General features: G+C 42.9%; 1 protein-coding gene across 1 annotated transcript in view; it reads left to right on the top strand.

The window, feature by feature from the left end:
- nek7 (NIMA-related kinase 7) overlaps positions 1 to 4,292 on the top strand; it is a 187,729-nt gene extending 183,437 nt beyond the window's left edge. The window contains exon 10 of the mRNA XM_079580956.1: positions 3,821 to 4,292. Within this exon, the coding sequence (XP_079437082.1) occupies positions 3,821 to 3,931 (111 nt within the window). The 3' untranslated portion in view covers positions 3,932 to 4,292. The remainder of the gene's footprint in view (positions 1 to 3,820) is intronic.
- The last annotated feature ends 10,073 nt before the right edge of the window (positions 4,293 to 14,365 follow it).

Genomic DNA, 14,365 nt, shown 5'->3' with positions numbered 1-14,365 from the left:
TTTAGCCTCGTGGGACAAGGCCTCGTGGAAGACCCAGGACACGGTGGTGGGACTATGTCTCCGAGCTGGCCTGGTGTCGCCTCGGGGTCCCCCCAGAACAGCTGGAGGAGGTGTGTGTGGATCGGGAAGTTTGGGCATCTCTGCTGAGACTGCTGCCCCCGCGACCCGGCCCCGGATAAAGCGGAAGAAAATGGATGGATGGATGGATGGATATTGTTATTTAACAATAGTATTAAGATGTTGCTTATTACTGCAGATAAATGCTCTCTTTTCGTCTTGACTTCAGCTCCGTGTGGATTTCCTCGTGTGTTTATAGTAACTTATCCAGTAGCTAAAGCATTTTGATTGTTCTGCTGCAGCTCATTTTGGCTCAATATAAACATGCTGTATCTCTGTATTCTGTATTTTCTGAGCACTTTTTAGTCACTGGGTTAGTTTTTCAGATGAATAAGCCCCTGGGCAGAAAACGGCGTAAGAATCGCCAGAACTGTTAGCCGCGAGTTAGTTAATTTGGACAGCAGTAATCTTTAGGCTTCTCCTATTGTACAGATGCACAGTTATTAATGTGGTTAAAGCTGTGGTCCAGCGATCTATCTATCTCTGTCATCTTGAAATAAGTACATTTGTCCTTGACTTGAGACTGTCATTTCAAGAAATCTGTCCATGGAGCAAGAGGGAAAAACTCATTTATTTGAGCTGAAGTTTCTTCCTTTAATGCTGTCCCTGGACCAACAGCAACAAAACTTGGATATCATATTACCACACTGGTATAGACCTTAGTCATGCTATTCATAAGAAGTGAACAAAGAAAGCACTTTGAGTTTCCTAAAGTAAAAAAAAACGTAGTAAAGTGGTCTCTGGTTAATCTTTGTCAGGTCCTTATGGTGTTGTGATGTAGTTTACCAAATCTATCGCCATTTATTGTGTTTATTTATTTACTGTAATCGCGGGTCCCTTGGGCAGTTGTAGCCACAAATGTAACGTCCCGCTTGCACCAAATGTGAAAAAACAACAACAATTGAATTCCAAACGTTCCTCCCGCTACGAAAACATACACTGGGTTAGTTTTTCAGATGAATAAGTCCCTGGGCAGAAAACGGCGTAAGAATCGCCAGAACTGTTAGCCGCGAGTTAGCGGCTAGTTAGCAACATTAGCCTGTATCTTGTAAACACTGCAGACAGTGCAGCACTAACAACATCTAGCTCTGGTTGAATCCAGCACAGACTCTGATTTAGGGAGTGTCGTCTGTAGTAAAGTCAGCTCTATGTGGAATATGGGATTTACACTAAAGAATTCTCCAGTTTGTTGCTATTTTCTCTCCTCAGTGGAGATCTGCCGGCCACAGGTCAAGTGGTATTGGTTTCTGGTATCGGGACGAGTATGAGTACAACTGGTTTCGGTGTCGGTGCATCCCTAGTGTGAATGGACCTCACATCATCAGGGTTATAAAGAAGTGGATTGAGTGGTGACTGACGAGGTTAGAGACGGTAGTTGTTCTGCTCTTGTGGAAGAAAGACTTTGAGGTCTTTGAGCTTCTTTTTGTGGGTCTGGTTTTAAACACAGGAGCCTCCACACTGAGCTCACTCGGCTGTGAGAGCGTTCATTCTTCTTTATTTAAGCTCATGCAGCATGTCGCGCATTTATCCAGCCTAAAAATGATATTGTCCGTCTTTTTGCTTATGAAGCGATACATTTATATAGTAAGTACTGTCCTATCGTTACCAATGTCAACGTTGTGGAATAAGTGCCACCCCTATATGTGCAATTGGCTTGTTGCACGGTGTGGCTATGCTAGTTCCTCTGACCTGAAGGTGTGAGCGCCTGGACCTTCCTGTCTGTTTTCTTTTCCTGGAATAATAATCATATTTTCCAAAGATTCTGTTGTGGGCGGTGAGTTCCCGATAGATGATCATTTATTGTGTGTTCAAATCATGATGTAACGAGTACAGAGGGGACACCTGTGATCATAAAGGATAGATAGTTTGTCTTGAAGCTAAAGGCTAACATGCTATGAAAAATATATATAAAGGCACTATTTCAAGTTGTGTAATGCATTAACCCCTTAACTTCCACCTGAACCGAGCACACTTTCTCGAAAAAGCAATGATGGAAAAGTCACAAAAATTGACGATAAATGACAAAAATGTGACAAAAAAATGACCAAAAATTACAAAAATGTGATAAAATGTGACAAGAAATTGACAAAAAAATGTACGAAAAAAATTACAAAAATGTGATAAAAATTTGACAAAAAAAATGCCAAAAATGTGACAAGAAAATGACAAAAAATGGACGTAAAATGACCAAAATGTGACCAAAAAATGACCAAAAAATCACAAAAATGTCATAAAATGTGACAAGAAATTGACAAAAAATTGACGAAAAAAATTACAAAAATGTGATAAAAAATTGGCAAAAATGTGACAAAAATTTGACAAAAAAATTGCAAAAATTTGACAAAAATTTGACAAAAAAATTGCAAAAATGTGACAAGAAAATGACAAAAATGGGATATAAAATTGACGAAAAAAAAAATATAAATAAAATAAAGTGATAAAAATGATGAAAAAAAAAATCTGATGAGGAAAAAGATCCTCTCGGTTCAGGCGGGAGTTAAGAGGTTAAATTAGCCTTTCGCTTCAAGACAAACTCCCTGATCCTTACAAACATAAACGTCTCCTCTATGGAAATATTTCTACCAGGAACTCACTGGTCTAAGCCAGTGGTTCTCAACCTTTCGGAGCCGCGACCCCCGTTATAACAGGTAAAGGGGTTCGTGACCCCCCACCCGGGCTATTGTTAAATAGTGGAGATAAGTTCTCATAATGTTGTTCATAGGACCGCATTTTATTTTATTTATTTACTTTATTTATTATTATTATTATTTTTTTCCATGTCTTTTAATTTTTCTTTTTTTTTTTTCGGGGGGGTTATTTTTTTTTATTTTGGGGATTTTATCGACAAAACTGAGACAAAACAAGGATGAAAATGTGAAAAAAGTGCCGAACATTTGACAAAAAAGTGAGAAAAATTTGACAAAAAAGTGACAAAAAATGTACAAAAAACTGCCAAAAAATGGACAAAAAAGTGAGAAAAATTGGACGAAAAATTGAGAAAAAATGGACAAAAAATGGACAAAAAGTGATAAGAATTTGACAAAAAAAATCGAAAAATTTGACAAAAAAAGGGACAAAAAATATACAAAAAATATACAAAAACTTGACAAAAATTTGACAAAAAAGTGACAAAAAATGGACAAAAAAGTGACCAAAAATGTACCTTACTTGTCAATAAACAAAAAGTAAAAAAACAAAAAAAATGGCTGAAATAAAATCCATGAAACTACGAACAAATAATGGCCGTCTGGTACAATAGCAAACACATGCTACAATAAAACATTAGATTGTTTGCTAACGAAAATATGTATATTTTATCTAAATGATCTGGCGACCCCCCCCAAATTTGTCTCGCGACCCCCAGGTTGAGAACCACTGGTCTAAGCTAGTCTTAATGGAAATGAACACGAACAGGAAGTACTAGCGCCCACAGCTTCAGCTCAGAGGAACTAGCGTAGCCACATTGTGCGACAAGCCGATTGAGTTCATTTTTGGTCCAGATGCTTAGACAATCAATTGGAACAAGGCTAAAAGCTACAACTCTTTGCATTGCTCTTGGATGCAGCTGCTCAGCCATCGTCTGAATGTCACTATCCATGGTCTGCAGTCCCGGCGTGTCCCAGTTTAGTCCTTCCATTGATTAACCCTGTGTTCCTGTGTTTGTCCTCTCTCCTCCTGCCCCGTGTCCTTCTCGTCTCCACAGCTCAGAAACTTGGTGGACATGTGCATCAACCCGGACCCGGAGAAGCGGCCGGACATCACCTACGTGTACGACATGGCCAAGCACATGCAGAGCGTGACGCAGGGGAGCTAAAGCCACCGGCCCCCCCCGACCGCCCGGCTGCTCCCGACCCCCTACATACTGGACTTTATCAGACTTGCATTGAGGGAAAGGTTTTAATCATGTGGTACGCGGCCTGATCCATATCTGATCCAAAACAACTGTCTGCATGGCTTCAAATCACTTCTCTTCAGAAACTTTGTGTACGTTGACGACCTGAGATCAGTGTCGGGTTTCAAAAGGCCCTAATCAGTCACATTTCTGTTGTTTTGTTCATTTCTTTACATTTAGTTTTGGCCTCAGGCTTTATTTGACAGGGGGGTAACAGTGGGAGGAGACATCGAGCACATTTCCCTAAGCAGGAGGCCAGATGGGGGCGTTAGGGCCAGGAAAGTGCTCGACCCTTGGCCTTTCTCAGTAAAGGAGAATTATCTCTATGTTGTGAAAAGTTATGACAGATTTGAAGGTCAACTTTACAGAATATTTGGAAGGCTTTAGTGATATCATACGGATTGAGCCCATCGCACGCTTTCATCTCACATCCATAACCCGGTCTAGCCTGAAGATCACTTTTTTTTCACCCCCTTGGTTAATTTGCCAGATTGTTTTAAGGTTTTTCTTTCTTTTCTGAGCAATATTCTGCAATTTTAGCCCCGTGGCAGATCAACCTGCTTGGAAAGTGCAGCTATGTCAACGTTCAAAGTCATAGAAAAATAGAAGATATATATAAATCAGCCTGGTCTAAACAAAATAAGATATTTTCAACATGCGAGTCTTTCTCCATTTGTGTACTTTTGTTATAAGCGGTCTAGTGTTTTTGTCCATTCAGAGAGTGGACTCGAGTGTTACTGGTGGCTGAAGCGTTGCACTTTTTTCACGGCAGAGTGATCGTGTTGAATGAATATATCTACACAGCACTCACCGCACCATGGAGACTTCTGCTTTATAAACCAAAGCGTCTCCATCGAATGCCCAATGGTTTCACGACACGTTGTTGAGCCGTGCATCACGAAGGTCCTGAGATAGTGTTACCGTCCTACATGTTTGATCATGTCACCTGCTGAGAATAAATCCATCTCACAAATCTGACTCCGCAAACCACTCGGAGCCGGCGAAGGGCACTTTGAGGAAGACAGTCCTGATGAAGACAGCTTTTGCTACTGCTCTTGCTTTGTAGCAGAGCGATTTGAAGTTTAGTACAATCTTCTATTGTTTCTCCCTGCGACAAACGGTTGACAGTGTCTCCGCGGCTTTACTCACATTAGTTCTGCCACACTGCAAAAAGTGCCCTACTAAAAACAAGGAAAAAAAATGTTTTAAGGAAAAGATTCTGCAAGTCAGCATTATTTTCTTGCTAAGAATTCTTATTTCTAGAATATTTTTCTTATCATAAAACAAGAAAGAAACACTGAATTTAAGCAAATAAATAACTAGAATTAAGCAAAATGTCCTCAGAAAATGGAATAATTTAAGGAAAACATGAAATATTTTACTTAAATGTTGCTTGATTTAAGTAAAATGTTCTAAATTATTCCCATTTTTGAGCAAAATGTTCTAAATAAATACTATCTCCATGATGTGGAGCCAGGCTGATGGTCAGAATCACCTGCTGGAGGATTCACCTATTGTACATGTTTTTAGTGGTAGACACGGGGAGAACACGGAAAGGCCCCGTCCTGGTGGGAATCGAACCCGGGACCCTCGAGCTGTGAAGCTGAGGCTCTAACCGCTGTGCCACCGAGCCGCCCACTTTAAAGAAAGGAACATTAAGAGTTGTTGATCTTGTTTTTTTCTTAAATTAAGAAACAATATTCTTTGTCTAAAACTGAAGAAGATTAAAAAAGTTTTTCTTTCTTGTTACAAGAAAAATGAGCATGTTTTTAGCAAATCTATCTGAACAAGAAATGGCTAGATTTCATTTCCTAAAATAAGATTTTTTTTCCTCAAGAAAACTTTGCAAAACATTATTACTCTTTAGGGAAAAAATAAGAACTTATTTTTAAAGTAAGACCATTTTTACTTGCTTAGAATCCACTTTTTGCAGTGCATGAAGTCCCATTCAGACTCGCCTGTCCCAGAGCGGCCTGGTCCACGGTGTCGAGCTGCCCTGGATGAACAAAAACTGACGGACTCATTTGGCAAAGCGAGTCTTGCATGTCAAATATGGGAATAATCGGGTAAATCTTACTAAATGGAGGTCATTCTTATTAATAATCCTCTTTCTGTGAAAGACAGAGAATGGGGCAAGGCCATCCCATCACCTGCCAGTGTTTAGTCACGAAGGATTAACAAAAGGATGTAACATCAGCTCGGACACAGCAGAGTGGACCACATGATTAACATCGTCTCTGCTAATATCACTTTACTCCCAACACTCACACACACATGGACAGTGTGTTTTCAGTGTGTTCATGATCATGCTCCCTGTTAAGCCTCGCGTCGCATGTTTGTTTTAAGTTTACCGTGCTCTTATCGCAGTGCAGAGAAATATAAGTTATTTAGACCTAGTTGAGCGTTTTGGAGATGTTTTGTGCAGCTGAGCTTCGCCCGCTTCATGTTTACTGTCCGTGTGCGAGTCTAAATCGTCTCTTATCCATCGTTTTTTTTGTTGTATTTTTTCATTGGGAGCTGCGTGGTTAAAGCACTTCCGGTTGTGTGTCCACATCTCTGCCAAAGCCGCCCGGCACGAGAGCCAGGGTTCGGCGTCTGGCAGGCGAAAAGCAAACCAAAGTAAAAAGCGGCTCCAAAAGATCTGCCGCTGAGTTAGTGCAGGTGTTTCAGTCACGATCCAAAGGTAAAATCGTGACTCGTATTTGACGGTGAAAGTATTAATGTGGACGTACCCTGTATACTGTGTACTGTATACGCAGATATCACGAATACCACAAGTGTTCTCCTCCTGTACACTTTGCACATTTGTAAAAGCTTCCTGTCTCTCTATGTAACGAAATACTGTGTGTTTACAGTCGGGTCATTTTCAGGACCGTTAATAAACAAGTGCCTTATGACCACAGTCCAGTTCTCTGTCCTAACAAAAAAAATAAAAAATTCTTGTATTCTCTTATAGCATTTCATGTAAACCACAGATGCTTTGTATGAAACACATGCAATAAACCTTTCAAACGTCCGCCAGCTTTTGTCATGTCAGTGCTTTGACCAAAACATGACTTTTTTTGTGTGTTGTGTTGATTTGGTTTGGTTTGTTTGATCGGGACACATCAGCAGATAAAGGTTTGTCGTTCCATTCAGGATCAACTTTAATGTCAGTCTTTAAGAAAAGGCTTGTTTTTCCACTTTGTTTGTTCATGTTTTTGCTGCTGAGACGGTGATTCCTCTGTGATCAGGTCTTTGGACAGAGAGAGGGAGGAGAGGGTCCCCCTGAGATCCCCTCTCCTCCCTCTCTCTGTCCTCCCCTCTCCTCCCTCTCTCTCTGTCCTCTCTCTCTGTCCTCTCTCTCTCTGTTCTCCCTCTCCTCCCTCTCTCTCTCTCTGTCCTCCCTCTCCTCCCTCTCTTTGTCCACCCTCTCTCTCTGTCCTCCCTCTCTCTCCTCCCCTCTCCTCCCTCTCTCTGTCCTCCCTTTCTCTCCTCTCTCTCTGTCCTCCCTCTCTCTGTCCTCCCTCTCTCTGTCCTCCCTTTCTCTCCTCTCTCTCTGTCCTCCCTCTCTCTGTCCTCCCTCTCTCTGTCCTCCCTCTCTCTCCTCCCCTCTCCTCTCTCTCTGTCCTCCCTCTCTCTGTCCTCCCTCTCTCTCCTCCCCTCTCCTCCCTCTCTCTGTCCTCCCCTCTCCTCTCTCTCTCTGTCCTCCCTCTCTCTCTCCTCCCCTCTCCTCTCTCTCTCTGTCCTCCCTCTCTCTCTCCTCCCCTCTCCTCTCTCTCTCTGTCCTCTCTCTCTCTGTCCTCCCCTCTCCTCTCTCTCTCTGTCCTCCCTCTCTCTCTCCTCCCCTCTCCTCTCTCTCTCTGTCCTCTCTCTCTCTGTCCTCCCTCTCTCTGTCCTCCCCTCTCCTCTCTCTCTCTGTCCTCCCTCTCTCTGTCCTCCCTCTCTCTCTCTGTCCTCTCTCTCTCTGTCCTCCCCTCTCCTCTCTCTCTCTGTCCTCCCTCTCTCTCTCCTCCCCTCTCCTCTCTCTCTCTGTCCTCTCTCTCTCTGTCCTCCCTCTCTCTGTCCTCCCCTCTCTCCTCTCTCTCTGTCCTCCCTCTCTCTGTCCTCCCTCTCTCTCCTCCCCTCTCCTCTCTCTCTGTCCTCCCTCTCTCTGTCCTCCCTCTCTCTCCTCCCCTCTCCTCCCTCTCTCTGTCCTCCCTCTCTCTGTCCTCCCCTCTCCTCTCTCTCTCTGTCCTCCCTCTCTCTCTCCTCCCCTCTCCTCTCTCTCTCTGTCCTCTCTCTCTCTGTCCTCCCTCTCTCTGTCCTCCCCTCTCCTCTCTCTCTCTGTCCTCCCTCTCTCTCTCCTCCCCTCTCCTCTCTCTCTCCTCCCCTCTCCTCTCTCTCTCTGTCCTCCCTCTCTCTCTCCTCCCCTCTCCTCTCTCTCTCTGTCCTCTCTCTCTCTGTCCTCCCTTTCTCTCCTCTCTCTCTGTCCTCCCTCTCTCTGTCCTCCCTCTCTCTCCTCCCCTCTCCTCTCTCTCTGTCCTCCCTCTCTCTGTCCTCCCTCTCTCTCCTCCCCTCTCCTCCCTCTCTCTGTCCTCCCTCTCTCTGTCCTCCCCTCTCCTCTCTCTCTCTGTCCTCCCTCTCTCTCTCCTCCCCTCTCCTCTCTCTCTCTGTCCTCTCTCTCTCTGTCCTCCCTCTCTCTCTCCTCCCCTCTCCTCTCTCTCTCTGTCCTCTCTCTCTCTGTCCTCCCTCTCTCTGTCCTCCCCTCTCCTCTCTCTCTCTGTCCTCCCTCTCTCTCTCCTCCCCTCTCCTCTCTCTCTCTGTCCTCTCTCTCTCTGTCCTCCCCTCTCCTCTCTCTCTCTGTCCTCCCTCTCTCTCTCCTCCCCTCTCCTCTCTCTCTCTGTCCTCCCTCTCTCTGTCCTCCCCTCTCCTCTCTCTCTCTGTCCTCCCTCTCTCTGTCCTCCCCTCTCCTCTCTCTCTCTGTCCTCTCTCTCTCTCTCCTCCCCTCTCCTCTCTCTCTCTGTCCTCTCTCTCTCTGTCCTCCCCTCTCCTCTCTCTCTCTGTCCTCCCTCTCTCTCTCCTCCCCTCTCCTCTCTCTCTCTGTCCTCTCTCTCTCTGTCCTCCCCTCTCCTCTCTCTCTCTGTCCTCCCTCTCTCTCTCCTCCCCTCTCCTCTCTCTCTCTGTCCTCTCTCTCTCTGTCCTCCCTCTCTCTGTCCTCCCTCTCTCTGTCCTCCCTCTCTCTGTCCTCCCTTTCTCTCCTCTCTCTCTGTCCTCTCTCTCTCTGTCCTCCCTCTCTCTGTCCTCCCTCTCTCTGTCCTCCCTCTCTCTGTCCTCCCTTTCTCTCCTCTCTCTCTGTCCTCTCTCTCTCTGTCCTCCCTCTCTCTCTCCTCCCCTCTCCTCTCTCTCTCTGTCCTCCCTCTCTCTCTCCTCCCCTCTCCTCTCTCTCTCTGTCCTCTCTCTCTCTGTCCTCCCTCTCTCTGTCCTCTCTCTCCCTCTCCTCCCTCTCTCTGTCCTCCCCTCCCCTCTCTCTCTCTGTCCTCCCCTCTCCTCTCTCTCTGTCCTCCCTCTCTCTGTCCTCCCCTCCCCTCTCTCTCTCTGTCCTCCCCTCTCCTCTCTCTCTGTCCTCCCTCTCTCTGTCCTCTCCTCTCCTCTCTCTCTGTCCTCCCTCTCTCTGTCCTCCCCTCTCCTCTCTCCCTCTCCTCTCCCTCTCTCTGTCCTCTCTCTCTCTCTCCTTCCCTCTCCTCCCTCTCTCTGTCCTCCCCTCTCCTCCCTCTCTCTGTCCTCCCCTCTCCTCCCTCTCTCTGTCCTCCCCTCTCCTCCCCTCTCCTCTCTCTCTCTCTCCTCCCTCTCTCTCTGTCCTCCCCCGTCCCCCTCCAGGGGTGTGTGTCGTGGTCCCTCTCGGCCCCAGCAGAGGAGCAGCGGGGCCGGATGCTGCTTGTAATGAACTCCCCTGGGAACGCTGTTCAGTTCCATCACGGAAGAAATTGCTCCCATGGAAGCGTCGGCGCCGTGAAAACAAACAAAAGTAAATATCCCAAAATGAATGCATGTTTTCGGCCCTTCGGAGCAGGGGCCACACCCACAGGGGCCCCCGCGCACACAGCAGCAGCATTAACAGTAAGTATTTGGCCTGAAACATACCTCACTTTTAAGAAGAAGAGCATGATTTCAGAGCGTCCCTAAGTCCATCTGCTGGTGGAAAACTGCAAGTGCATCGGTGCACAGAGCGTTATGGGAAACCACAACTCACACAGTGATAACCAGCTAAATAAAGTAATACATAAATTAACTCATAAATATATTGCCGAATAATTATTAAAATCTCACTGCAAACGCTGAACTGAAAATCTGATATTTTTAATCAAGCTATTTTTGGGTTAACATTAACAAATTATTATCATTTGCGGCCTAAATGTCTTTAGAGAGGAATTTATTTGTTAACCCAAACATAGCATGTTGATTAGAAACATAATATTTGTATTTCAGCGTTTGAAGTGATATTACACTAATTATTTGCCAATATATTTATGCATTGATTGACTTTTTTGGCAGGTTTGTTCCCCCACACAGGCGTCTCTCCTCATGAGGAACATCCAAAAGGAAAAGGTTCATTCTAGAAGCTTTTTTTTTGTTTTTTTTGTTTATTGACAAGTCAGAACAACAAGCCACAACAAAGGTCTTTGATTTTTGATTTTTTGATTTTCCCTCCTCCCCAACAAAACAACCCCCCCTCCCTGAAAAAAAAGAAAAAAAGGAAAAGAAAAATTAAAAGACATGAAAAAAATAAAATTATAATAATTAAAAAAAAGAAAAAAAAGAAATTCGGTCCATATACACTGTAAATTCCAACTCATTGCGCTTACTTGGAATAAGTTGTAAACCCAATGCATAATTATCAAGCCCAATGTTAAGCCATGATTACTAGTAACGCTAGTATAAGAGGGATTTCACAGTATTCATTACCTATGATAAAAATTCTGATTACTAGACATGTTAGTACTGACAACTGGGAATTCCTAGTTCTGATTACTTTTGTTACTTAAATATGGCCTTAACCTGTACTATTATTCTTAGTAAAGGTTACTGGAATATCCCTGTTCCCTTTATGGTTTATTTGTTATTCCCATTAATGAAGTTTTACAAATTTAGTACAAGATATAAATGTAATAAAGCAAAACGGTGTAAAACACTTTATTTTTTTATCATGTGTCATATGACAGTTACGTGACGGTCAAGTTCCCGTTACATGGGGGCAGTAGAGGGCACTGCGGAGGTTAGTGACAGTTACTAAAACCATGTACTGGATAAAGAGAAAAGCAAGTAAAGCCAATATGAAGCCTATATTATTCAAAACTGGCAAATCCTAGTAAATGGAACAGAACCTTAGACTAGAAACTTTAGAATGAGCGTGAGCACAACAGGACGACAAATAATCATTACTGGCATCATGTAAAGTTAGTCAGTACTTGCAAAACCCTGTTATTGGAACAGAACCATGTTGTTGTAAAATGGAAAAGCAATTAATCACAATTTTCTCTTGAAAATGTACTTCTTACATGGAATAGAGGGTAATTGCTGAAAAATTCAGGTCTCCTAGTATTTATAACATTTTATTTCATGTTACGACCTTAATCGGAATTTACAGTGTACCAGTGGTTCTCAACCTGGGGGTCGCGAGACAAATTTGGGGGGTCGCCAGATCATTTAGATAAAATATACATATTTTCATTAGCAAATAATGTAATGTAACTTGTTCATAGCTTGATGAATTTTATTTCAGCCATTTGTTTTTTTTTCTTTGGTTTTTAAGAATTATGTCGGCTAATGTTCCTATTTCTCAAGGTGTGACCCGGGCGGGGGGTCACAAATCCCTTTACCTGTTATAATGGGGGTCGCGGCTCCAAAAGGTTGAGAACCACTGCTATATACAACATCATGAGGACCCATCTCCACCACCCAACAATACCCCTCCATCTGAAATGGGACCCAGAATCAGTCCAGCACCAGGGCTGCACAATACATCGCAAAAAAGGGGGGAAAAAACAAATAAATAAAAAAAAGAAAGAAAAAGTCCACAAAAAGAGAGAGAGAAGTAAATAAACCACAATAAAAAAAGCACTGGACTTCTAAATGTCTGGGATTTCCTTTTCCACCCACCTCTAGTACCACAGGTTACACACTGCAGATGCCGATGCCATTCAAGTCAAACAAAACAACAAAAAAACCTTCACCTACAGTTGGTCCCCAATCAAAATGGTTTGTATGTTTTGTAGTTGTTTTGTAATTTGGGATGTATTTTGTGATATTAGCCTCTTGCCCCCTGCCTGAACCGAGCACATTTTCTCCAGTTCGGCTTTACCCAAATCTAAAAAAGCTTTGGGACCGGAGAGCAACAGTGTAATCCTCATTTGATTTTTTTGTTGTTGCTTTTTTCGTTGTGTTTTTGTCGTTTTATGTGGCTTTTTCATTGCTTTATTTGTGTCTTTTTTGGTGCTCCTAAGGTGTTATTACGCCTTATAGTTCCATATAGTTCCCCTTTTTATCCGCTTGGATTGTGTAACTACTCACGTAACTGTATTTAAATTTGAAATAGGAAATAACATGTTCTGACTGAGCGTACGCGTAAAGACCTGACAGGTACACATCAACTCGTCTAAGCTCCGGTGAGAACAGATCTGAGTGTGTACAAACGGTGGCCTGTTCCTTTAAGACCTGTTTATTCCTGTTTATTCCACTTCATTCCAACTCGATTGAAGAAGAGCAGTCCTTGTGTGGTCATACGTGTCATGGTGGTCATACGTGTGTGACCACATTTCACTGTCCTTCACGTCTGAGTCTTCTCCAGCCAATGGGACGACGACTCTGGCTCTGGGACGAGCTGCACGGACACATGTGGATGAAGATTCTGTCTGTGAAAGGAAATAGGAAATAGTCTTTTGACTAAAATGTAATGTCATTTTAGTCGAGATTTAGTCAAATCTTTTCAATTTTAGTCTAGTTTTAGTCGACTAAAATTGCATGTCAATTTAGTCGACTAATTTAAAACTAATTTAGTCGACTTTGCATTGATAATATTCATTATAATCATATTTAATGTTGTTCCTCTGCTTCATGGAGCTGCTCCACATGAACAAAGCTCAGAGCTGATCCTTTGGCAGAGAATTTACATGATCTGAGGCTCTTTCAGACGCTCAATAGAAGTTTGGATGATTTTAGTCTCTCCCTTTCATTTTTATTTAGTCTTATTTTAGTCGACTAAAATATCTGGACATTTTAGTCAGTTTTAGTCTCATGAGAAACTTTTAATTCAGTTTTAGTCCAATTTTAGTCGTCAAAAAAATCACTTTGACTAAAATTAAGACTAAATATTTTAGTCGACGAAATGAACACTGGTTTAGCGTGGCTCAAACAACTCATCGATTAATCGACAACTAATCGATTACTAAAATAGTCGGCAACTATTTTAGTAATCGATTAATCGCTTTCTGATTCACACAGACTCAAATAGAGCAAAAATGGCATGAAATTTAGCTTTTTTTTTACGAAAATCTACTTTCAAAAATATCATGTTTCTCATCCAATCAGAAGCAGAATTAGCAGCAAGAGCCGCCAACAAACATTTACTTTAAGTTTACTCCATCAACACGTCCTTTAGCGTTATGTGATCAAAAATAATAATTAAAAATACAATTTTCTTACACCATTTACAGCCAAGCGATTAATCGATTAATCGTAAAAATAATTGATAGATTAATCAAGTCCAAAATAACTGTTTCTTTCATCTCCCCCCGGTGTCTCTGGCCAGTAAACCACTCTTCCCTCCCTGCAACTTCCCTCACTCCGGGTCGGAGCCACCAATACACACTAATGGAATCACAAAGAAGAAGCTAACAGGCTAACGGGCAAAGCTAACTACAGGCTAGCGCCACTTAAACAGTATTTACAGCCAAGTTTAAGTGAAAAAAAACGATCTCCATTGTGTAACTGGATGAACAATATCCCTCTGTCCCTTTGTCTTTTCCGTCAGCGTAGGATTTACTCTCACGGACTATTAATGAGAATAAAAACACAACATGCTACGACACCTGCAGTGGCGCTTATGGCCTCTAGGGGCATGAGTTACTCAGTTCTGCTTTAACCATACTTGGTGTTTGATATTCACTTTCCCCGATACCATCTAGAACCAAAAAACAGAACGATGATGTGTGAAAGATCTGGAATAGGGAAAATATTAGTGAATTAAAAATGAGCAAAAATGAGGGGGGGAAATGTAGGCAAATCTTTAAAAAAAAGAAAAAAAAGGGAGATCAGAACTTGGATCTAATACCAAACCTTAACCCCCACCTTAACTGTGCACATTTTCACCAACTGGGACTGAAAAACAGCCCTGGACTC

This window comes from Gobius niger (assembly GCF_951799975.1).
Source record: "Gobius niger genome assembly, chromosome: 22".
NCBI classification, from domain to species: Eukaryota; Metazoa; Chordata; class Actinopteri; order Gobiiformes; family Gobiidae; genus Gobius; species Gobius niger.
The sequence above is the reverse complement of the archived record's forward strand: the minus strand, read 5'-3'. Positions and strand labels throughout refer to the sequence as shown.